The sequence below is a fragment of the Anabrus simplex genome, chromosome 4, assembly GCF_040414725.1.
Source record: "Anabrus simplex isolate iqAnaSimp1 chromosome 4, ASM4041472v1, whole genome shotgun sequence".
Classification (NCBI taxonomy): Eukaryota; Metazoa; Arthropoda; class Insecta; order Orthoptera; family Tettigoniidae; genus Anabrus; species Anabrus simplex.
The window spans coordinates 427369606-427393669 of record NC_090268.1 but is presented as its reverse complement, the minus strand read 5'-3'; the positions used below and the strand labels follow the sequence as shown (position 1 = coordinate 427393669).

Here is a 24064-nt window from a genome sequence, read left to right as displayed (position 1 = left end):
ATTCATCTACAATTTACAGCACTCACATGCGAAGATTACAGGAAATCTAAGCACGGAAGAATGCAACAATGCACTACTTTGCTGTGTACGATATATTCAACACCAGGAATTTCAGAAGGAAATTCAATATCTTCAACTGAAAAAAGAAGTTGACAAGAGAAGTCAGTTAAAATCTCTCGCTCCATTTCTTGATAAAGATGAGTGTCTCAGAGTGGGCGGGCGATTACGTAATGCAGACGCAGCATATGACCAGAAACATCAGATTATACTACCAGCGCATCACCATGTCACGAAATTAATTATTCGTGACGAACACTTAAGATTACTACATGCTAGCACACAGCTACTAGTTGCATCACTTAGAATGAAGTATTGGATTCCTCACGCCAGGACAACTGTCAAAGGTGTCATTCGCAAATGTGTGACATGTTACAGGTTCAAGGCCGAGAGCTCATCGCAATTGATGGGCCAGCTGCCTGCTGAAAGAGTTAAACCCACTCGTCCTTTCCTATATAGCGGTGTAGACTTTGCGGGACCCTTCTTCATTAAACAAGGTTCTCCACGTAGTAACACGAGAGTAAAATGCTACGTTGCACTTTTTGTCTGCTTAGCCACCAAGGCCATTCACTTGGAACTTGTAAGCAATTTAACCACCGAAGCCTTCATTGCTGCCTTAAGGAGAATGATAGCCCGGAGAGGAAAGGTACTTCAACTTCGTAGTGACAATGGTTCATCATTCATCGGAGCCAGGAATCAACTTCGAGAACTTCACGAATTATTCCAATCAGAACAACACCAACGTGAGATTGATAATGTTGGAATCCAAGAAGGATTTACCTGGAAATTCATTCCTCCACGAGCACCAAATTTCGGAGGTCTTTGGGAAGCTGGGGTGAAATCTATGAAATTTCACCTTACTAGAATCACCAAGCACGCTCACTTGACATTCGAAGAAATGACCACTCTTCTCTGTCAGATTGAATCCATTTTAAATTCACGTCCAATCACTCTCCTGAACAATGACCCAAATGACACCTCTTATCTTTCACCCGGACATTTCCTGATAGGAGAACCCATGATGGCCATACCTGAACCAGACCTAACCTTATCAAATACTTCAAGGCTTTCCAGGTGGAATCATCTTCAAAAAATGAAGGGACATTTTTGGAACAGGTGGTCATCCGACTATCTGGGCAGCTTGCAGCAACGTATGAGATGGAAGTCAGCACAGCCCAGTGTATCTACAGGAACTGTTGTCCTAATTAAGGAGGACAACACTCCACCATTGGACTGGAGACTAGGCATCATTGAGCAAACATTTCCAGGCAAGGACGGGTTGGTGAGAGTCGTAGATGTCCGTACACCCACACGAGTTTACAGGAGACCTGTGTGCAAATTATGCCCACTCCCAATTGACTAGTGACCTCAGTGTAGTGCATCGTCCATATTTTCTTGTGTATTTGTGCATATGTATTTATCTTTGCCTTGACAGTTTTTCTTTTTTTTGAGACAGAACTCATGCATTACTTGTTTTATTTTCAGGGTATTTAATTTCATTGTTATTGCATTTAATTTGTAAAATGTGAGCACATTTTAAGTAGGCCGGTATGTTACTGCATATCGCATTAACAGTTATATTTGAGTGATTTTATGACTTATTTGTGTAACTTACATTATTGTAGTGTTTTATTTATATTTCTTGAAATTGTGAATAGAGGGCAGCACTTGGCTTCCGGGACTGTTTTCTGGCGCAAGTGACTGGCGAGAGAAAAGCGAGTAGCGCGTCAGACATGCCGCTAGTAACATGTAGAGACAGCAGTCTCACAAAATACTAGCACAACAGTGCTAACCTTTCAGGTGCAGCCAAACCATTGGCACAATAACAATTAGGAACACAAGTGTAAAGAATATTTCGAGTGTTAATTTGTGTCAGTACGTACCGCATGTGTAAATAAAATTTTATTGTATATGTACAAGAAGTACGTTCAGTACTAGTGCCTTTTGTAGTTCACGTACATCTGAATATATGTGACTTGTGTACTTTTTATGTTTTATATACTGTATTGCCTTAATAACATTTAAGTGGTCCTCCGAAAGTGTAATTCATTGTTTTTATGTGTGGTTATCATACGCGACCTCCAGAGGTAAAGTTTTGATCGAAAAATAAACAACATTTTCATCTCGGTCAAACACATTCTACAGATGTGGCCATAGAATTTCAGTCGTCTCCTGCGTACGGTATCGGTGAACTTGTCGATTGCTTTGTACAAATCTACAGTTTTCCTTTTGATCCATATACCATTTACATGAACGGGGCCATATATTTTCCTCAATTTAATCAATTTTAGAGTGGCCTCCTAGAGATGTGGTTTCTGAGGTATACAAGGCTTCCGGAAGAACAACAGTCTTGTAATGCCGAAGTTTTGCATTTCGTGACATCACTCTTTTATTGTAGTGGTTCCATGTTAATCGGTATGCTTTCAGGAGTTTGGTGGCTCTTTCTAAATTAGCTTTCCTGTCCAATCCGGATGGTACAATGATTTCTCCTAGATATTTGAAGGAAGGGACCTGTGTGATTATTCCATAATTTGTCCGTAGGGGGGATCTTTGGATATTCTGGTGTCCATTAGCCATGATATGAGTCTTCTCATACGATATTTGGAGGCCTTTCTTTGATGCTATCTTATGCAACTTCTCTATGGCATACCTGATTTCTTCACTAGTCTTGGTAAAGGTAGCTAGATCATCAGCAAAAGCTGGGCACTTCACGTTAATTCTTTGTCCCCGAGTACCATTGTTTATACCTTCGATTTCTTTTCCCCATTCCCTGATGACTTTTTCTAACACTAAGTTAAAAAGGATTGGGGAGAGGCCATCTCCTTGTCGAACTCCTGTATGCACTTCAAAAGGCTCTGATAGTTCACCTAGAAACTTCACTTGAGATGTTGTGTCTGTGAGAGTCTGGCGGATTAATTCTGTGGTCTTCTTGTTCACACTGAGCTCTCCTAGGATGTCTACAACAGTTTGTCTGTCGATAGAGTCATACGCCTTCTTAAAGTCTACAAAGGTGACAAATGTGTTGGTACTGCAGCGTATCCTTAATATCGTCTTCAGGCTCCAAATTTGCTCAGAACACGACCTACCTTTCTGAAGCCTGCTTGGTATTCACCAATCAAATGATCTGTTTGTTGTTCTACTCTGTTTAATAGCGCTTTAGATAGAACCTTGTATATAACTGGTAAAAGGGATATGCCTCTGTAGTTGTTGGGGTCCGCTCGACCGCCTTTCTTATGTAACGGATGGATAATGGCATTCTTTCAGTCCTTCGAAATCATCATGGTCTCCCATATTTCTGTTAAGAGCGTATGAATTCTTCTGATGAGGTCATCTCCTCCTATTTTCAACATTTCTGCAGTTATGCCATCGTTCCCACGGGCTTTATTATTTTTGAGCGATTTGATTATCTCTTTTATTTCTTGAGTTGTTGGGGGCTGTGAGTCTGGGTTTGGTGGAGGTTTTTCAAACTGTAGTCTTTCAACTGGTGGATCGCAGTTCAGTAGATTTTGGAAATAGTCAGCCAGTATCCTGCTGTTCTCTTTACTGTTTGTCTCTAGTGATCCATTAGGTCGGCGAAAACTTAGTGTTGGTGGTTTGTACCCTGATAAGTCCTCATGAAATGTCTTGTAGAAACTCCGAGTGTTGTTTTCCTGGAAATTCTTTTCTATCTCTGCGAGTCTGTTTTTCTCGTATGCACGTTTTTCGCGGCGGATTGTTTTTGAGGTCAGTTTTTGAGTCTTAAGGAATTTCTGCCATCTGTCGACTGTTCTATGTCCATTCCATTGATTGCATGCTTTGATTCTGTCATTGATAGCTTCATCACAGGTTGTGTTCCACCAGCTGTGTTTACGTTTCCTGGGTGGCTGTCCGAATTTCATTCCTGATGACTGTAATGTGTTGCGAATATCTGGCCATACCCTAGGATCTTGATCGTGTATGTCACGTACAAAAACGTCAGCGTTCTTCTTCAGGCAGTCCGGATCCACTCTTGGAAATAGGCTGCCTTTAGGTCTGGATCTGTTTGGTTGGAACCTAACCTTGATTTGCGTAAGGTAGTGATCTGAATCGACAACTCCCTTCTGTACATTAACATTCTGAATCTCAAGCATATTCTTTACGGAAATAGCAACATGATCAATCTGGAATTCCCCTAGCAATGGGTTAGGTGATCTCCAAGTTTTCTTTTCATGTAAAGGTCTCATAAAGTGCGTGGACATGAGTCTCAGCATGAATGATGTACGAAAGCTTATTAGACGTTCTCCATTCTTATTAGTCCGCCGATGTGCAGGATGAAATCCTACGATTGATCTGTATTTCTTCTCTCTGCCAACCTGTGCATTGAAATCCCCTAATAAGATTTTAACGTGATGTTTAGGGATCTTACTAGTAGTTTCTTCAAGCAGTTCCCAAAAGTCTTCTGCTCTTTGAGGATTTTTCTTATTGTCTATGTTAGTGGGGGCATGGGCATTTATCAAGGCATATGCTTTGTTGCTTGATTTCACTGTGAGCACTGAGATTCTTTCACTTGGTGATTTAAAGTCGATGACTGAATCTAAGATGGTTTTCCTTACTGCAAAGGCCGTCCCAAGTATTGATAAATTCCCTTTGGTATTTATGGCCGGTTTACCCTTAAATATCCTGAAGTTTTCAGAGTCAAAGTGGTTCTCATCTTGAAATCTGGTTTCTTGGATCGCTAGGATTTGAATATCAGATTTGTCCACGGCGTCAGTCAGTTCTTTAAGCTTTCCCGTTTTCAGCAGTGTGTTGTTGTTTATAGTACCAAGGAAGTTCCTCTTTTTGGGGCGAAGAGATTTTGAGAAGCTCCGATCCTTCTCTGAAGCATGATGTTCCCGATCCCCCAGAATCCGACGATCGGGAGAAACCGGACCTGCGTCCGGGGCCTGGGGTAGTTGCATTGGTAGCGTGTGTTCCATCATGCTAGGGTTACAAGTTGAAAATACAACTAGTGGTGATCTTTTGGGAAAGATGACGAAAATACAACTCGATTGTTGAGATCGAGGTGCCTCGAGATGTTCGTGGCTGTGGGCAGGCATTTCCTCCTAACCCAAAAGGTTATGGTTTTCCCGCCAATACTCGGATGGCTGATTGCAGTGGTTTCCCACTGGGCGATGGGGTCGCCACAACCCTACGCCGTAGTTGGGCCCATTCGTTATAATATTTTATACTTTTGGCCTATATCACTTTTCAACAATAGGTGTGATTTTATAAGCCCGCGTACTGATGGGCGGACACTCATGTTCATAAAAAACACAGCACCTTGAAATACTAGAGATAGGCAGTTCATAATCACAGGACATGTTCATTAGTATGTTCTGCAGAAACGATTAGCATTTCAGTCACCTAGGTTCAGCACGTGTCCTACTGCCTAGTATGCACTGAGTCCTCCATGGGTACCGATAACATGTTCCATGCGTGATGGTATCGAGGCGTTTAAGGGACGAATGGCATCGTGGGGTATAGCCATCCATGCTGAATTCACCTGGTTCCACAGTTCGTTTTTGGTGGTTGGCGTTGGGTCACAGCGCCGCATCCGTCGTTTCACCATATCCCACACATTTCAATTGGTGACAAGTCCGGTGATCGGTCCGGCCAGGGCAACAGTCTGACATCCTGTGACAACAAGAAGGCACGTGTTCGTGCAGCAACATGTGGTCGCGCATTGTTCTGCTGAAATATGGCGTCTGGCGTGTGGTGCAGAAAGGGTATGGCTACGGGTCGCAGGATGTCATTCACGTAGGTCAAACTGGTCACAGTGCCCTGGACACGCACCAGCTGCGATTTGTGGTTGTACCCAATAGCACCCCACACCATAAAGCCTTGAGTTGGCACTGTATGTCTTGTGCGAATGCAGTCAATGAAATGCCTCTCCCCCCCCCCGTTTGCGGAGAACCAAAATGCGGCCATAATTTTCAAACAAACAGAATCTGGATTCGTCCGAAAACACTACCTACTGCCATTGCTATCCTCAGTGATGTCATTCCATACACCACTGCAGTTTAGCATGTTTATGCACATTAGTCAATGGTAGGCGGAAAAGTGGACGATTACACTGTTCAACTGTTGCGCCAGAGCCGAGGAGAACACAGATCTGTCCTGCAATGTCGTTCGGATGAAGTGTCGATCTTCTCGGGCGGTGGTCTCAGAGGTGCAACCAGATCCATCTCGTCGTATTCTACGGCCTTCTGTAAACCATTCTGTACACAGATGTTGCACTGCCGACACGCTTCGTCCTACACGAGCAGCAATTTTCCGGATGGATGCATAACGTTCACCCATGCCAATGAAGAGCCCTCTTTCGAACTCACTCATTTGACGGTACGTTTCTCGAATAGGTCTGCGAGGCATCCTCCACGTCTTCTCATGTCACACTGATCCATTATATTCGGTTTATAGCGACAACGAGAGCCGCAGGCACATTTTACCAGTTCGGTGGTGGTGCACCGAGATATCGACATGGGGACCTCGACCCTAAGGGCCAACATCCTTCAAATGCTAATCATTACTTCAAATCATACTAATGCACATATCCTGCGAATATAAACTTCCTATTTCTAGTATTTCAAGGTGTTATGGTTTTTATGAACATGAGTCTATTTTCAAGTGAGATGGAGCATTAACGTCTTAAACGAGGTGACCAAAAAGACAACATATTACACGGCTTGTATTTATATCAATCAATCAATCAATCAATCAATCAATCAATCAATCAATCAATCAATCAATCAATCAATCAATCAATCAATCAATCAATCAATCAATCAATCAATCAATCAATCAATCAATCAATCAATCAATCAATCAATCAATCAATCAATCAATCAATCAATCAATCAATACTGATCTGCATTTAGGTCAGGTTCTCTATCTCTTATTTCCTAGCCTTTTCTTAAATGTTTGCAAATAAATTGGAAATTTATTGTACATCTCTCTTGGTAGGTTATTCCAATGCTTAACACCCCTTCGTATAAACGAATATTTGCCACAATTTGTCATCTTGAATTCCAACGTTATCTTCATATTGTGATCTTTCCCACTTTTAAAGACACCACTCCTATTTATTCGTTTACTGATGTCATTTCACGCTATTTCTCCACTGACAGCTCTGAACATACCGTTTAGTCGAGCAGCTTTCTCCCAAGTTTTCCCAGCCCAAACTTTGCAACATTATTGTAGCGGTACTCTTTTGTCAGAAATCACCCAGAACAAATCGAGCTGCTTTTCTTTGGATTTTTTCCAGGTCTTGAATAATGTAATACTGGTGAGAGTCCCATTCACTGGAACCATACTCTAGTTGTAGTTGGTGTCTTACCAGGGAGTTATATGCTCTCTCCTCTACATCCTTACTACAACCCCTAAATACCTTCATAACCATATGCAGATATCCATAACCTTTATTTATACCCATTTATGTCATTGCCCCAATGAATATCATTCATTATATTAACACCTATGTACTTACAATGACCCCCGTAAGGAACTTTCAACCCATCAACGCAGTAATTGAAACTGAGGGGACTTCTTCTATTTGTCAAACTCGCAACCTGGCTTTTAATCCCATTTATCATCATACCATTGCCTGCTGTCCATCTCACAATGTTATCGAGGTCATTTTTCAGTTGCTCACAATCTTGTAACTTACTTATTACTCTATACAGAATAACATCATCCGCAAGAACATTATCTCTGATTCCACTTTTTTTACTCATATCATTTTTTTAAATGTTCATCTATATAGCCAGCCTACATCTTTCTTTTCTCTATTTGTTTTCAATAAATCTTACATTATACTGTAAGTTTCCCTTCCTTCATTTGGAACCTTATGTTTCCCTAGTAAGTTGTGTCCTCGAGGTAGGAGTCGCGAGTTCAATTCCGAACTGTTCGCTCTGGTCAGGGAGTCACGGCACAGTACCCTACTTTACCATGCTACTATTGTGCCTACATCTCTGATGCAGATGTTTATGTGTGCTTTCCTTCTGTAAATTATTATTTAGGAAAAGGAGGTGGTAGACAAACTCTCATGAACTCCATCGCTGCAAGAGCAGCTTGGAGTGTATAAAACTCTCCATCCCATTCGGATTTAATTTTTGACACTGGCAATATTTTCTATGATTACAACAAATTCAAGAAATTACGCAGTGTGTTTAATATCTAATTCTGATCACAGAGACTGTTAAGTGCCACGAGGGGAGATGAAGCTGAGGGATACGAGTGTGAGTGTGAGAAAGAAGGGCGGTCGTGGTAGCGTTCTGTGCAGTGGAGGTTTAGCAGAAGATGGTTTACTTTACAGATTAATGACCCTAGATAAAACAATCAACGAAAACAGAAATTTTCTGGCAGCTATAACTGAAAACGAATGGATACATGACATGTGCGCTGTTCAGGAAAAGAAGCACGTCTTGTGCGGTTTATCACATTCATCCGCAAGAACATTATCTCTGATTCCACCTTTTTTACTCATATCATTTTTTAAAATGTTCATCTATATGGCCTGCCTACATCTTTCTTTTCTCTATTTGTTTTCAATAAATCTTACATTATAATGTAAGTTTCCCTTCCTTCATTTGGAACCTTATGTTTCCCTAGTAAGTTGTGTCCTCGAGGTAGGAGTCGCGAGTTCAATTCCGAACTCTTATTACAGTAATAAGAAATTGTTGTCATTTGGAATTAACAGGTCTTAGACTTACCTAAGACATTAATCCAAGGTCCAGAAGAACTCTCACGGTGTACTCCAACCCACGGACAACATCCAGCCCATTCGTACAATGTCTCAAACTCCTCCTGGGACTCCAGGAACAGCATACGTGCGCCTTCCTTTCGGCAAGCCTCTACTCCATCTCTCCAGTTCATCTCTTTAGGAAGAATTTTGTAATATCCAAAACCGGGAATGTGACGGTAGCCCGGTAGTGGTACAACTGATGATAAAAAGGGAGAATGCATGAAAGGTCATGAATGATAAAGAGTCCGATTGCAATTATATGGTAATTTCTAGGTACATTTAATCACTTAGAAAATATTACCTTCCTTTGTTCTGGAAACAATTTATCAAATATTTACACAGTTACGTAGTATTCAATATACATCTTAAAGATATGATAACATCATCAGTTACAGAATGCTGATTGCGGAACGTCGTAGAATACAGTATATATTGATATGACAAAATATCAGTAATAGATGGCAATTTTTATACTGAATGTGACGCCAGAAACGTTAGGAAATTGAACATTAAATAGCGAAGCACAAACATCTGTTTTATACCTTCCTAGATCGTGGAGAAAAGGGAAAATGACGTCAATTTTCATAGGAATACTATGTTTACAATCCAATGAAGGAATTTTGCTTAAAATAAATTACAAAAATGACTATAGATAGATAATGCCTTTATTAGTGGCGAAGTTAGGGCTCAAGGCCCCCTCTTACACTTAACCACTAGATGAGTATACATTTACATAATTACAAACACAAATGAAACAAATAATATGAATACCATAATAATAATAATAGAATCCTTAATTTTAAAATACACAAAATAAAGTACCCTTAAATGATAAACTACAGTAAGCAATTCATTCATCTCATTCATTCCTTCATTCACACAACAATATCCAGCAAGTCAGCGGGATCTACCCAGCAAATGCTCACGGCAAGCCACTTTAAACTTGCGATGAGAGGGATTGTCTCTAATGTTCGCAGGTAGCGAATTCAATGACCTGGACACAGAGATTATGAAGGAGCGGTTGTAAACAGCAGTGCGGATTACAGGTATAGCAAGAGAGGAGCCAGATCATGTATTGTGAACATGATAGGATGAGAGGTAAGAAAAAGATGAAGACAGATAGTTGGGAGTATTAGTGGAAAGTATTTTTTTCAGAAGCGATAACATGTGAATTTCACGGCGCTGGTGCATTCGTAGCCACGACGGCTCCTTATAAGAAGGTGATATACGAGCATCATATCGCATATTATATATATGTACACTGACTGACAGTGGCAATGCAACACCAAGGAGGAGTGGTTCGAAAGGGATGAAAGTTGGGGAAAAAACAGAGACGGCACGGATGAATAATTGATGTTTATTTCAAACCGATATGCAGGTTACACAATGCGCACGGCATCGACTCAGTAGGATGTAGGACCACCGCGAGCGGCGATGCACGCAGAAACACGTCGAGGTACAGAGTCAATAAGAGTGCGGATGGTGTCCTGAGGGATGGTTCTCCATTCTCTGTCAACCATTTGCCACAGCTGGTCGTCCGTACGAGGCTGGGGCAGAGTTTGCAAACGGCGTCGAATGAGATCCCACACGTGTTCGATTGGTAAGAGATCCGGAGAGTACGCTGGCCACGGAAGCATCTGTACACCTCGTAGAGCCTGTTGGGAGATGCGAGCAGTGTGTGGGCGGGCATTATCCTGCTGAAACAGAGCATTGGGCAGCCCCTGAATGTACGGGAGTGCCACCGGCCGCAGCACATGCTGCACGTAGCGGTGGGCATTTAACGTGCCTTGAATACGCACTAGAGGTGACGTGGAATCATACGCAATAGCGCCCCAAACCATGATGCCGCGTTGTCTAGCGGTAGGGCGCTCCACAGTTACTGCCGGATTTGACCTTTCTCCACGCCGACGCCACACTCGTCTGCGGTGACTATCACTGACAGAACAGAAGCGTGACTCATCGGAGAACACGACGTTCCGCCATTCCCTCATCCAAGTCGCTCTAGCCCGGCACCATGCCAGGCGTGCACGTCTATGCTGTGGAGTCAATGGTAGTCTTCTGAGCGGACGCCGGGAGTGCAGGCCTCCTTCAACCAATCGACGGGAATTTGTTCTGGTCGATATTGGAACAGCTAGGGTGTCTTGCACATGCTGAAGAATGGCGGTTGTCATGGCGTGCGGGGCTGCCACCGCTTGGCGGCGGATGCGCCGATCCTCGCGTGGTGACGTCACTCGGGCTGCGCCTGGACCCCTCGCACGTGCCACATGTCCCTGCGCCAACCATCTTCGCCACAGGCGCTGCACCGTGGACATATCCCTATGGGTATCGGCTGCGATTTGACGAACCGACCAACCTGCCCTTCTCAGCCCGATCACCATACCCCTCGTAAAGTCGCCTGTCTGCTGGAAATGCCTCCGTTGACGGCGGCCTGGCATTCTTAGCTATACACGTGTCCTGTGGCACACGACAACACGTTCTACAATGACTGTCGGCTGAGAAATCAAGGTACGAAGTGGGCCATTCGCCAACGCCGTGTCCCATTTATCGTTCGCTACGTGCGCAGCACAGCGGCGCATTTCACATCATGAGCATACCTCAGTGACGTCAGTCTACCCTGCAATTGGCATAAAGTTCTGACCACTCCTTCTTGGTGTTGCATTTGCTCTGTCAGTCAGTGTATCTTACGCAGCTGTTCAGGCTCCGGTCAAGTTTCTCGTTACTTTCGCAGGCTATTTTAGTCACCACAGTATCACAATAGTCAAATATAGGTAGTATCAGAGAGTGAATTAGTTGTACGATCGAAGTTTTATTGAGGCATTGCAATGTAGAAAGAGCTATGCGCCATCATTTCAGAACTAACATTTTGTATCTCGCCCATTAATAGTAAAAAGATCTACCGGTATGTATCAAACTTGTAAGTATTAGAACGCTTCAAAATCTACGCAAAAGGATGCAGTTTCTAGCTTGTGATACGTACTGCTTAAGTATGGACCTGCAGCAGGTTTTCCCGGTACCTAGGCTCGCATACACTAGCACGTTTCGCTACTGTCAACTCAGAGAAAATAATTTTATCATCCACATTCAAGACACTTCAGATGCAGTACGCATTGTACTGTAACATGAAGCAATACAACGAGACAACGAAATAGTTTCATGCTGACTGCGTACACTTAACGAGAATCCCATCGCAACAAAGAAGAAACTGGAGAGACGGAGACACAACTACTGTGGACAACAGAAGAGCCATATGATGTTATTTCTGAACTTGTATCAGTTTTCAGTGGGTTTATTTCACAATACTGAAGAGGAATTCGTGGTACTGAGCATTTGGTTTGCATCTGCGATCAAGAACTTCATTGAATGAGTTTTCAGTATAGTCCCATTATTCAGCTTTAGTAATTTCTTCCTTCACTGGTTACACTCACTAGGGTTCGTATTTTTCACGCATTAACTGTTGCCTGGATTGGAGGTGACTGTCGGACAGTCAAGTAATGTATGTCTTTCACCCCTTAGCGTAAGATTACAGATTTGGTTTAATCATTTCATAGATAAAATGAAAATTTCATGTCATTCTTCCGAACAATTATGATGTTACTTCTACCTAACATACTATTATACGTTTCTGCATCGCAACATCAACACATTAACTCACAATGAAGGACGAGAATATAAGAAAGGATACAATGCAGGTGAGAGATGATAGTCCGGGCTCAGTGACGAAAATGTATGTGGGGCCAGCAGAGAGTAAATTAATCTTTCCGATGAATTGTTACGAGCCGCGAGACGGAAACAACTTTAAAAACCCTGGAAGCAAAGTAACAATCGTGGAGGCACTTAAAATGATCTCGTAATGCAAAATGCGAGAATGAACCGCTTGCCTAGTGGAATAAGTGCCGTTTGGCTCAATCTTGAGGCAGTCGCATGTGAGTTAAGAGAGAGTCGTGAGCCAGTCGTGAGTTAGTAGTAAGTAAGGTGGTCCTGGGAAGGGAAGTGCGGAGAGTTGTGTAGTGATCAGCTCCGTGAATGATGCTGTGTTACAAGAGGCCATGCTGGAGAGCGCGAGAGAGTGTGTTCGATTATATTGGTGAGTAGAAGTTGCGACGGGTGGAAAGCACGGACATGAGTGAAATGTTAAGGAACTGAAAATTCAGTCAACGCTATCGGTAGTGATTTCAGCTTTATTAGTCCCGATAATCCACCATATACCTGTCGATCTGAAACAGCTAAGTTATTAGACAGTGCTACCTCATAGCATTCAAAAGTGAAACATCTCCGCCAAATTTGATTTATCTGAAGAACGGATTGCCAACCAAGGTATATATATTTCATTTTCAAAAATTCTTTTGATGAGAATTTTAAGTATTTAAGGAGGGTGCGCCTTTACAGGTACAATAATTGTTTTACTTTCATAAACAATCGTTATGGAATAAGAAAATTAAATCTCTAAATCGGTACATGTGTTTATTAAGACAGGAATTCAGAAGATTGTGAGTTTCCTTTTATATCTACGGTTACACAAGGCATCACATTACAGGGTTGTCTGTACTCCTGACAGCACAGTCCTCCTAAATAATATACTACCTGTTGTTGCTACAGTGGTGGTGACAGGTTGTTGCTCCTCGGACAATCTGTTACTGCTCAGTGTTCTGAGGATGAGTGCTCTGCTGTCATCACAGTCCTCCTAAAGAATATACTACCTGTTGTTGCTACAGTGGTGGTGACAGCTGGCTCCTCCTCGGACAATCTGTTACTGCTCAGTGTTCTGAGGATGAGTGCTCTGCTGTCATCACAGTCCTCCTAAAGAATATACTACCTGTTGGTGCTACAGTGGTGGTGACAGCTGGCTCCTCCTCGGACAATCTGTTACTGCTCAGTGTTCTGAGGATGAGTGCTCTGCTGTCATCACAGTCCTCCTAAAGAATATACTACCTGTTGTTGCTACAGTGGTGGTGACAGGTTGTTGCTCCTCGGACAATCTGTTACTGCTCAGTGTTCTGAGGATGAGTGCTCTGCTGTCATCACAGTCCTCCTAAAGAATATACTACCTGTTGGTGCTACAGTGGTGGTGACAGGTGGCTCCTCAACGGACAATCTGCTACTGCTCAGTGCTCTGCTGTCATCACAGTCCTCCTAAAGAATATACTACCTGTTGGTGCTACAGTGGTGGTGACAGGTGGCTCCTCCTCGGACAATCTGTTACTGCTCAGTGTTCTGAGGATGAGTGCTCTGCTGTCATCACAGTCCTCCTAAAGAATATACTACCTGTTGGTGCTACAGTGGTGGCGACAAGTGGCTCCTCCTCGGGCAGTCTGTTACTGCTCAGTGTTCTGAGGATGAGTGCTCTGCTGTCATCACAGTCCTCCTAAAGAATATGCTACCTGTTGGTGCTACAGTGATGGTGACAGGTGGCTCCTCCTCGGACAATCTGTTACTGCTCAGTGTTCTGAGGATGAGTGCTCTGCTGTCATCACAGTCGTCAGTGAACATTTCTACCGTCAGGGAAACGCCATCCTTCATTTTCTCATCTGATTGCAGTTCAGCCTGGAACAGTCATAAATGTTAACGTTATAATACACGACAAGGAACAGTGATACAAACGAAGAAATGTTGAGTAATTAGCGAGGAAGCAGTTTTATTGATATGACCACTGCTGTACCAGTAGGCATTAGAGAATGATGTTGTGGAAAACCTCATCAATTCAGTTGAGCTTCATGACCGCGTTGAATCTGCTTCTCATATGATGCCGTACTTCTGATGTCCCTTGTGATCAATTTTCGAAATAAACCATGCACCCTAGTCAAGAAAACGTGCCCCTACCTGGATGTCGCAAGGTTCGTGCTGCACCTGTCCAGAGCTTCAGTGCATAATAATAATAATAATAATAATAATAATAATAATAATAATAATAATAATAATAATAATAATGATACTAATAGTTCGTAAGTGCATCGGTTGAATGGAAAATACGTGATGAGATCTTCGACGAAAGACCCCAGAATCGAAATCTCATCACCCCTACTTATAGTAACAGCATCTAATTTTTTTAGAGCAAGACGGGTCGATGGTGCGTCCGTACTAATGGGCATTATGTAAATCATTTATAAGTAGGGATCTGAAATATTTAAGAGGATATAACATCACTACTTAATTAGATGAATGATATTTTTAAAGTTTTATCAAAGTAAAATTTATTATAAACTGAGAAAAGAATATTTACAACTAAAAGAAAATGTGCCATAAAATAACATTAATCATAAGTATGTGAGATTTTAAATTGGTAAATTATTATTTAATTATCCTGTAGAATTTGTATTCCACACCAAATAATCCCAATGTTAAGAGGCATTTCCTTTTAATATCACTTCCACTATTCACGACATTGTTAAACATTCAGTAATTAATTAGTCAATTAATTGGTATAATAATAGGCAAAATAATGATCACATGTTATGTCATCATCCCAACCTCCTATTCATGAGTTGGAGTGTGAAATATTATGATTTTATGTGATTATATCATTACGCAATCAAGGGATTAAGACAATATGTCGATTATGACAAGCACATCCCAAAATATCTGAAAGTCATATTTAGCCCCTAGTAACTAACTTCATTATTATTTACAAAGATGTAAATCATCGCATAGGCATATTTCGCCGGGATTAAGAATAATACATTGAATCGTTCAATACAAAATAACACTGAACTTATGAATAACACATTAACGATAACACAATATTTTACATGTAATAATACACTCATCTACTATTAAACATATATGATGACTTTTTTTATATACATGATTATATTGAAGGAATGGTCCTTCCATCATCAAAATAACGGTGATGATATACATTGCCCTTGGATGGGGTCAAACTCGTGGTCTTCTTGCAGCAGGATGCGTGTTTTTAAATCCCCAGATCGCATGAAAATAAATGAAATAAAATTGGGAGGAATTCTACTGTTTCCTAACATATTAATTCAATTGCGATGACAATTAGCCATTCTCTCTGTGAGTGTCTGTCGGATATTGCTAGAAAGGAAATGGTCAGTCAACACTCCAAAGTCGGAAAGCTTGTAACCTGCCCGCAATCTCCTCAAACCCTTTACATCTGGCACCTTCACTTAGCGTAACGGTACTGTAGACCGTCTCCCTTCCATTCAGTTAAGGGAAGATATCTCTCTTCAATCAGCTGCCTCAATATAACGTTCGGGCTAACACGGCTCCTTTGAGCTTAACTCTAACATGTTAATTCCCATATGGTTCTGTTCAACCTAATTCCATTATAAGTAGTGTGGTACGATTCCTCACACTTTACATAAATTATCTCTGACATATCTCCATCTTGCTTTGACTATCAATTGGCAACATATTAACCGACCATCGCCTCCAGCTCAACATTACAAACACCCGCATATATTTACATAAGAACTTATTATTCAGAACATTCTAAAAATTTGCATATTGTATCCACGATCTGGAAATCGTACTTGCGTCCAAAATTTCACTTTTAACTCAAATACTTTTTTTACACATGGGGTACAAGTCATCCATGTACTCTCTGAAGATACACAACGTCTCATTTTGTCATAATATTTGAAATTATCTAAATGGATACCACTTCCATTCATTATAACACTTCACGAAGACAAAGTAGCAATACTGAAACATTATAATTAACATGCATTACATCCAAGGGGTTTAAATTAAATGCTGGTTACCATACCAGTAAACAAAATTCCTACTACACAAGCTAAGAGACTATAATCCCTTTGAAACAGCCCGCGATCGTCATTCACATTTTATCTAATTGACATACAAGTTTTTGATTATAAACATGTGGGGTATGACCTTCAAACATAGTAAATTGAGGTGTACTTATCTAGGGTTATCATTCTTGTCCGAGGAGGCACACTCATAATGACTTAAGCTATCATCTTGGCGCCTTCGATGTCGTGAGGTCCTTGATTCTTGCTGCTGGGATGAGATTCTCCATGTTGTAGATTTTACCGGGTCGGAGTGATCTTGAAGACACCAGACACAATGAGATGCAGAATAGGTAGGTGACTCGTATATTCTCTTCCAAGATCGGCGGTCACTCGGTCCAATATGCAAAGGGGAAACACTGAGATCATAATTGCGTCAACTTGTAATACGCACTACAATCAAGTATGGTTAAAGTTATTCCAATGTTGCTGAAATATCACGTACTCACTAACACTGTAATTTGATGTTAAGTGTCAGAAGTTCTATTTCACAATCCCTCACAATGTAAGACAACTCACTCATCACGTTTATTATTATCGGCAGACGCTGCCCATTTGATATTAATATCATTATTATTATTATATGTGAATCACTATCTTCCTGAATAAATTCACTTTTCGACTCCACAGTCGTGATTTCGACTACGCTTCCACAACACTTCACTGTATTTGACTAATCGTGCATCGAATCAGCCTCACGCGTATCCATTACACATGTATAAAAGTAGCTGGAATGCTACGCAGCTCACTGTGGGTGGAATATTCCTTGTTCACTAACACCGATGATTACACTATAGTACGAATATCGTAAATACATGAATTTTTCACAATCTGCAGCACGTCAATAGTCAATGCGCTCAAATAATATTTTACACAGTATTTTTACCACTTATATCTTACAATCGTAGTACTTCATCACTAATGAAATTATTGCACCATTTCACTGGTCGTGCAAAATAACGACACGTCTGGACAGTCCGGAGACATAGTAGAGAATAGCTAGATGGTCTTCTGTCCAACTTATTTTGTAATACATAGGGTAAAAATCAAGAGTGGGAGGTAGCCACGCCTCCACGTCGGAAGTCGCTCCGGACATAGCCGTTTGTCGGTGTTGATTTGCATATCAAAAGATAGCTCTGACCTTCTATACTTTACTGATCGAATCTTATTCTCGTAGGATCGGTGGTTTAATCATAATCGTCAAGGCGTCATCTAGCGCTTGCGCAATGATTGACTTACGTTGAGTAACTGGAAGATGTTTTGTTGTCATAATTAAGTAAAGTGTTCTATGATTATGACAAGCTCCTGTTCATGAATATTGAGCGCGTGTGTCAAGAATCACGTGATTATTATTATTGTTATTAATATTGAAAATTTTGAAACAAATAAAGGTTTCTGGTTGGCATCACTAAATTCACCAACAAACATTTAGAGAATTACTTCTCCCTAGGTTAACCCGACTTATTAAGTATGGCTCGCAGGCTGTCACATGACTTTTAACTCTTCCAACTCACTCCCACAAGAGAGAGAGACATCCCAATTGCTGGCTAGCGTATGGCTCACCTTTGTCTTTACGCGCAAAGAGACTTTCATCCTGTGAAGCAGCAGCGCATCGCGCACCGTTCGTATCCCGTTCAGCGCTAGAATGGCGCGGAAAACGGCATATTATTGATATGGGATGTCACGATATGGTATCTACAGCACCGTGAACGGTCGCAGTACGGCACCAAGTGTGTCTGACCCATACGTCCGGCTCCTCCACAAATAACTTTCTATCCGACATACGTCTTAAATTTCCAACTATTATGACTTCCAAGTTGTTCACTTCATAAAAGTTTCCGAATCGTTCACATTCTTGCATTTCACATTCCCTACATGTTATCATCTATCAGTTATAAGAGGTGATATAATGGAGCTATATGACCTCTAAACATTGGAAGGTGTGCCGGTAAATACGGTTCGGAAAGCTGAGTTTGGCATTGGTCCTGTGCGGCAGGCGTTTGCCTTTTCTTGTTCTCTATGATATTAGGTTTTATAGGCCTAGGGAGTCTTTCATTTTCACGTACACTGACTGACAGTGACAATGCAACACCAAGGAGGAGTGGTTCGAAAGGGATGAAAGTTGGGGAAAAAACAGAGACGGCAAGGATCAATAATTGATGTTTATTTCAAACCGATATGTAGGTTACACAATGCGCACGGCATCGACTCAGTAGGATGTAGGACCACCGCAAGCGGCGATGCACGCAGAAACACGTCGAGGTACAGAGTCAATAAGAGTGCGGATGGTGTCCTGAGGGATGGTTCTCCATTCTCTGTCAACCATTTGCCACAGTTGGTCGTCCGTACGAGGCTGGGGCAGAGTTTGCAAACGGCGTCCAATGAGATCCCACACGTGTTCGATTGGTGAGAGATCCGGAGAGTACGCTGGCCACGGAAGCATCTGTACACCTCGTAGAGCCTGTTGGGAGATGCGAGCAGTGTGTGGGCGGGCATTATCCTGCTGAAACAGAGCATTGGGCAGCCCCTGAAGGTACGGGAGTGCCACCGGCCGCAGCACATGCTGCACGTAGCGGTGGGTATTTAACGTGCCTTGAATACGCACTAGAGGTGACGTGGAATCATACGCAATAGCGCCCCAGTAGTATAATAGGCGGGTTCTAGCGCCACCGCCACCGCGGGCTCCCAGAGGCCACCTCCACCGCCACCACAGCCAGAGGCCTCCCAGGTGCCTCCTCCACCACCACCGCAGCCAGAGGCCTCCCAGAGGTCTCCTCGACCACCCGCGGGAAATTTAAATTTGTAAACAAAGCCACGTGCTTTTTGACAGCTGTCATCGACAACAACGCATCGCTAGCCTCAGTACTGCCATCTTGACGGGCCTAAACCTCAGTAGTATCAACTTAAACTATCTAGCGCGAGGTAAACAAAGCCACTTGTTTTTTGACAGCCACGTGCTTTTTGACAGACAACAACGCATCGCTAACCTCAGTACTGCCATCTTGACGGGCCTAAACCTCAGTAGTACCAACTTAACCTCACTAGCACGTGGTAAACAAAGCCACGTGCTATTTGACAGCCACGTGCTTTTTTGACAGCTGTCATCCGCCATCTTTAAACCACAGAGCACCGTGCTGCCCTCTTTATCGTAGTAGATGTAAATTCGTCACCTGTCATCAGCAGTGCTGCCATCTTGGCGGGCCTAAACCTTAGTGCTACCAACTTAACCTCACTAGCGTGAGATAAACAAAGCCACGTGCAGCTGTCACCCGCCATCTTTAAACTACAGAGCACAGTGCTGCCCTCTTTAGCTACTTACCTTTGAAATGTGGTACGTCACAGCTGTTATCCGCCATCTTGCATCGCAAACCTCAGTGCTGCACTCTTTAGCTAGATACCTTTGAAATGTAGTGGCGGTAATTTGAGAAATTCTTTATGCTCTTGTTTGTAAACAAATCCACTTGCAGCTGCCATCCGCCATCCTTAATCCATAAAGCATCGTGCTGCCCTCTTTAGCTACTTACCTTTGAAATGTGGTACGTCACAGCTGTCATCCGCCATCTTGCATCGCAAACCTCAGTGCTGCACTCTTTAGCTAGATACCTTTGAAATGTAGTGGCGGTAATTTGAGAAATTCTTCATGCTCTTGTTTGGAAACAAATCCACGTGCAGCTGTCATCCGCCATCTTTAATCCAGAGAGCACCGTGCTGCCCTCTATGTGGGGGTGGTAAATTCTACGCGCTCTTGTTTGGAAACAAACCCATGTGCTTTTCTGACAGCTGTCAAACGCCAGAGAGCACCGTGCTGCCCTCTTTGTGCCGGTGGGAAATTCCACGTGCTTTTTGACAGCTGTCATCCGCCATCTTGCATCACAAACCGCAGTGCTGTACTCCTTAGTTAGATACCTCTGAAATGTGGTGGCGGAAAATTCTATGTGCTCTTGTTTAGTAAACAAAGCCACGTGCTTTTTTTGACAGCTGTCATCCACCATCTTTAATCAATAGAGCACTGTGCTGCTATCATGCGGGCAATTTCGTCAGCTGTCATCCGCCATCTTTAATCTACAGAGCACCGTGGTGCTCTCTGTAGTAGCGGGCAAATTGAAAAGTTCTGTTAGCTGTCATCCGCCATCTTTAATCTACAGAGCACCGTAGTGCTCTCTGTAGTAGCGGGCAATTTGAAAAGTTCTGTTAGCTGTCATCCGCCATCTTTAATCTACAGAGCACCGTAGTGCTCTCTGTAGTAGCGGGCAATTTGAAAAGTTTTGTTAGCTGTCATCCGCCATCTTTAATCAAGAGAGCACCGTGCTGCCATCTTTAGCTAGATACCTTTGAAATGTGGTGGCGGCAAATTCCACGTGCTCTATTTTAGTAAACAAACACACGCGCTTTTTGTCAGCTGTCATCCGCCACCTTACATCGCAAACCTCAGTGCTACACTCTTTAGTTGAAAAATGGTGGCGGATAATTTAAAAAGAAAAATTCTACAGCAGCCATCTCTCGACGCTAATTGCACAAGATGGTGGCTATACATGACCCCTTAAAGGTGCTTATGCAAGATGATCACTATACATAGTTTCTTATGAGACGCCCTTGGGATGCTTGCGCAAGATGGCGGTTATACAAGGCTCCTTATGAGACACCCTAGGGTAGCTTGCGCAAGATGGTGGTTGCTCTTATGAGGCAGCTTAAGGATCCTTGCACAAGATGGCTAGAGACGTCCCCCCTAAGGATGCTTGCGCAAGATGGCGGACGCAAGATGGCGGCTATACGTAGCTCCTTATGAGACAGCCTAGGGGGTACTCGCACAAGATGGCGGCTACTCTTATGAAGAAAGCTAGCTTAGAGGCTACTGCGCAAGATAACGGTTGCTGTTATGCATGCGGTGGAGAGCAAATTGAAATTCTATGTGCTTAATCAACAGAGCACCCTGCTACCCTCTTTAGCTGAAATGTGGTGGTGAATAATTTGAAAAATTCTTTTGATAGGTGTCAACTTTAGACAATGACGACTATACATAGGCTGTTAAGACCTTATCATTCCCCTCCTCCTCCTTCTCTACCTCCGCCTCTTATGCAAGGCATAGCTTTATATCGAACAAGTTTAAACCTGCATCGCGAAGGCAAGCGTGTGCAGCGATAACATTATTGTACATGTTTAGACTTGCGAAACATAAGAAGAGTAGAATCAAACGCTGTACTCGATACAACATGTGATCAGAACATTGATTGATGTGTTCAGAACACAAAATAAGTGATCAAGACTAGAATCGAACACTGTACTCGATGTCGTTAACTTCAACATGTGATTAAAACATTGTTTGGTGTGTTCAGAACACTACATAAGTAGAATCGAACGCTGTACTTAATACAACATGTTAGGGGATACCTTTGTTCTAAGAAAATTAGATTGAAACATAACAAGACTAGAATCGAACACTACACTCGATGTCGTTAACCTTAACATGTGATCCGATACAACATGTTAGGGGATACCTTTGTTCTAAGAAAATTAGATTGAAACATAGCAAGACTAGAATCGAACACTGTAAGAACATTGTTTGATGTGTTCAGAGCAAAAGTACAACTTCAATGATTTACCTAGTGTAAAATTCAAAAACACACACTGTGCACATATCGCATAGCTATCTCGCCTATCACTTGCCTAGTACGAAAATCAAAAACACACTGTGCACGTATCGCATAGCTAACTGGGCAACACTTCAAATGATTTGCTTAGTGCGAAAATAAAAAAATCTATACCGCGTAGCTAACTCGTTCATCGCACTGCTAAGACGCTTAGTAATTGCAAATACACTGATATATGTCATGCGAAAATCAAGAAAGCACACTGCGTAGCCAACGCGCTCATTCACTCGCTTAGTAATTGCAACACGACTAGAACACTGATACACGTTACTCTTTTTTCTCGAAACACACACACACGCACACGGATAAGAATGTTGTGAGATACTACATACTTACATGTTTTTTTTAAATAGGGGGGATGAAGGATCATAAATTATATGTACACATGTTGTCTCCTCTAAGTTGTAAGACGAAATAGACACAGTATTGCGAGTTTCCGCTATAGCTGGCGAACGGAAGTATCATGATATCTCAGCAAAAAAAAAATACGCGTGAGCTTGGATACATGCAAGTCAGACACAATGATGGATACCGCGTTTCTAATCCTGGCAACTTATGCCGTCAGGAAGGGCTAGATCATGTTATGACGATCGCGCAGGCCCCTCGCCTAGCATTTGCTATTTTTACGGTTTCCAACAGTAGGAGTTCGAAGCCGCTATCTTCCGAAGTAGCGAGAATGATTGCGGGTACAAGAGTGTTGAGGGTGATTCATTTGTCGGATGGAGGTGATAAGCCTTGTGCAGGCTTCTTCGGTAGGAGTAGGCTATGTGCCGGTACAGATGTGACGTACCACATTTCAAAGGTAAGTAGCTAAAGAGGGCAGCACGGTGCTCTCTGGATTAAAGTTGGCGGATGACAGCTGCACGTGGATTTGTTTCCAAACAAGAGCATAAAGAATTTCTCAAATTACCGCCACTACATTTCAAAGGTATCTAGCTAAAGAGTTCAGCACTGAGGTTTGCGATGCAAGATGGCGGATGACAGCTGTGACGTACCACATTTCAAAGGTAAGTAGCTAAAGAGGACAGCACGGTGCTCTATTAATTAAAGATGGCGGATGGCAGCTGCACGTGGATTTGTTTCCAAACAAGAGCATAAAGAATTTCTCAAATTACCGCCACTACATTTCAAAGGTATCTAGCTAAAGAGTGCAGCACTGAGGTTTGCGATGCAAGATGGCGGATAACAGCTGTGACGTACCACATTTCAAAGGTAAGTAGCTAAAGAGGGCAGCACTGTGCTCTGTAGTTTAAAGATGGCGGGTGACAGCTGCACGTGGCTTTGTTTATCTCACGCAAGTGAGGTTAAGTTGGTAGCACTAAGGTTTAGGCCCGCCAAGATGGCAGCACTGCTGATGACAGGTGACGAATTTACATCTACTACGATAAAGAGGGCAGCACGGTGCTCTGTGGTTTATAGATGGCGGATGACAGCTGTCACAAAAGCACGTGCCTGTCAAAAAGCACGTGGCTTTTTTACCACGCGCTAGTTAGTTTGAGTTGGTACTACTGAGGATTAGGCCCGTCAAGATGGCAGTACTGAGGTTAGCGATGCGTTGTTGTCTGTCAAAAAGCACGTGGCTGTCAAAAAACACGTGGCTTTGTTTACCTCGCGCTAGATAGGTTAAGTTGGTACCACTGAGGTTTAGGCCCGTCAAGATGGCAGTACTGATGTTAGCGATGCGTTGTTGTCGATGACAGCTGTCAAAAAGCACGTGGCTTTGTTTACAAATTCAAATTTCCCGCGGGTGGTGGAGGAGACCTCTGGGAGGCCTCTGGCTGTGGTGGCGGTGGAGGTGGCCTCTGGGAGGCCTCTGGCTGTGGTGGCGGTGGAGGTGGCCTCTGGGAGCCCGCGGT

General features: G+C 42.6%; 1 protein-coding gene across 1 annotated transcript in view; it reads right to left on the bottom strand.

Annotated features, from left to right (window-relative positions):
* LOC136872315 (hemolymph lipopolysaccharide-binding protein-like) overlaps positions 1-24064 on the bottom strand; it is a 36701-nt gene that overhangs the window by 9303 nt on the left and 3334 nt on the right. The window contains exons 3-4 of the mRNA XM_067146130.2: positions 14173-14335; positions 8763-8990 (exon numbers count right to left, since the gene is read on the bottom strand). Of these exons, the coding sequence (XP_067002231.2) occupies positions 8763-8990; positions 14173-14335 (391 nt within the window). The remainder of the gene's footprint in view (positions 1-8762; positions 8991-14172; positions 14336-24064) is intronic.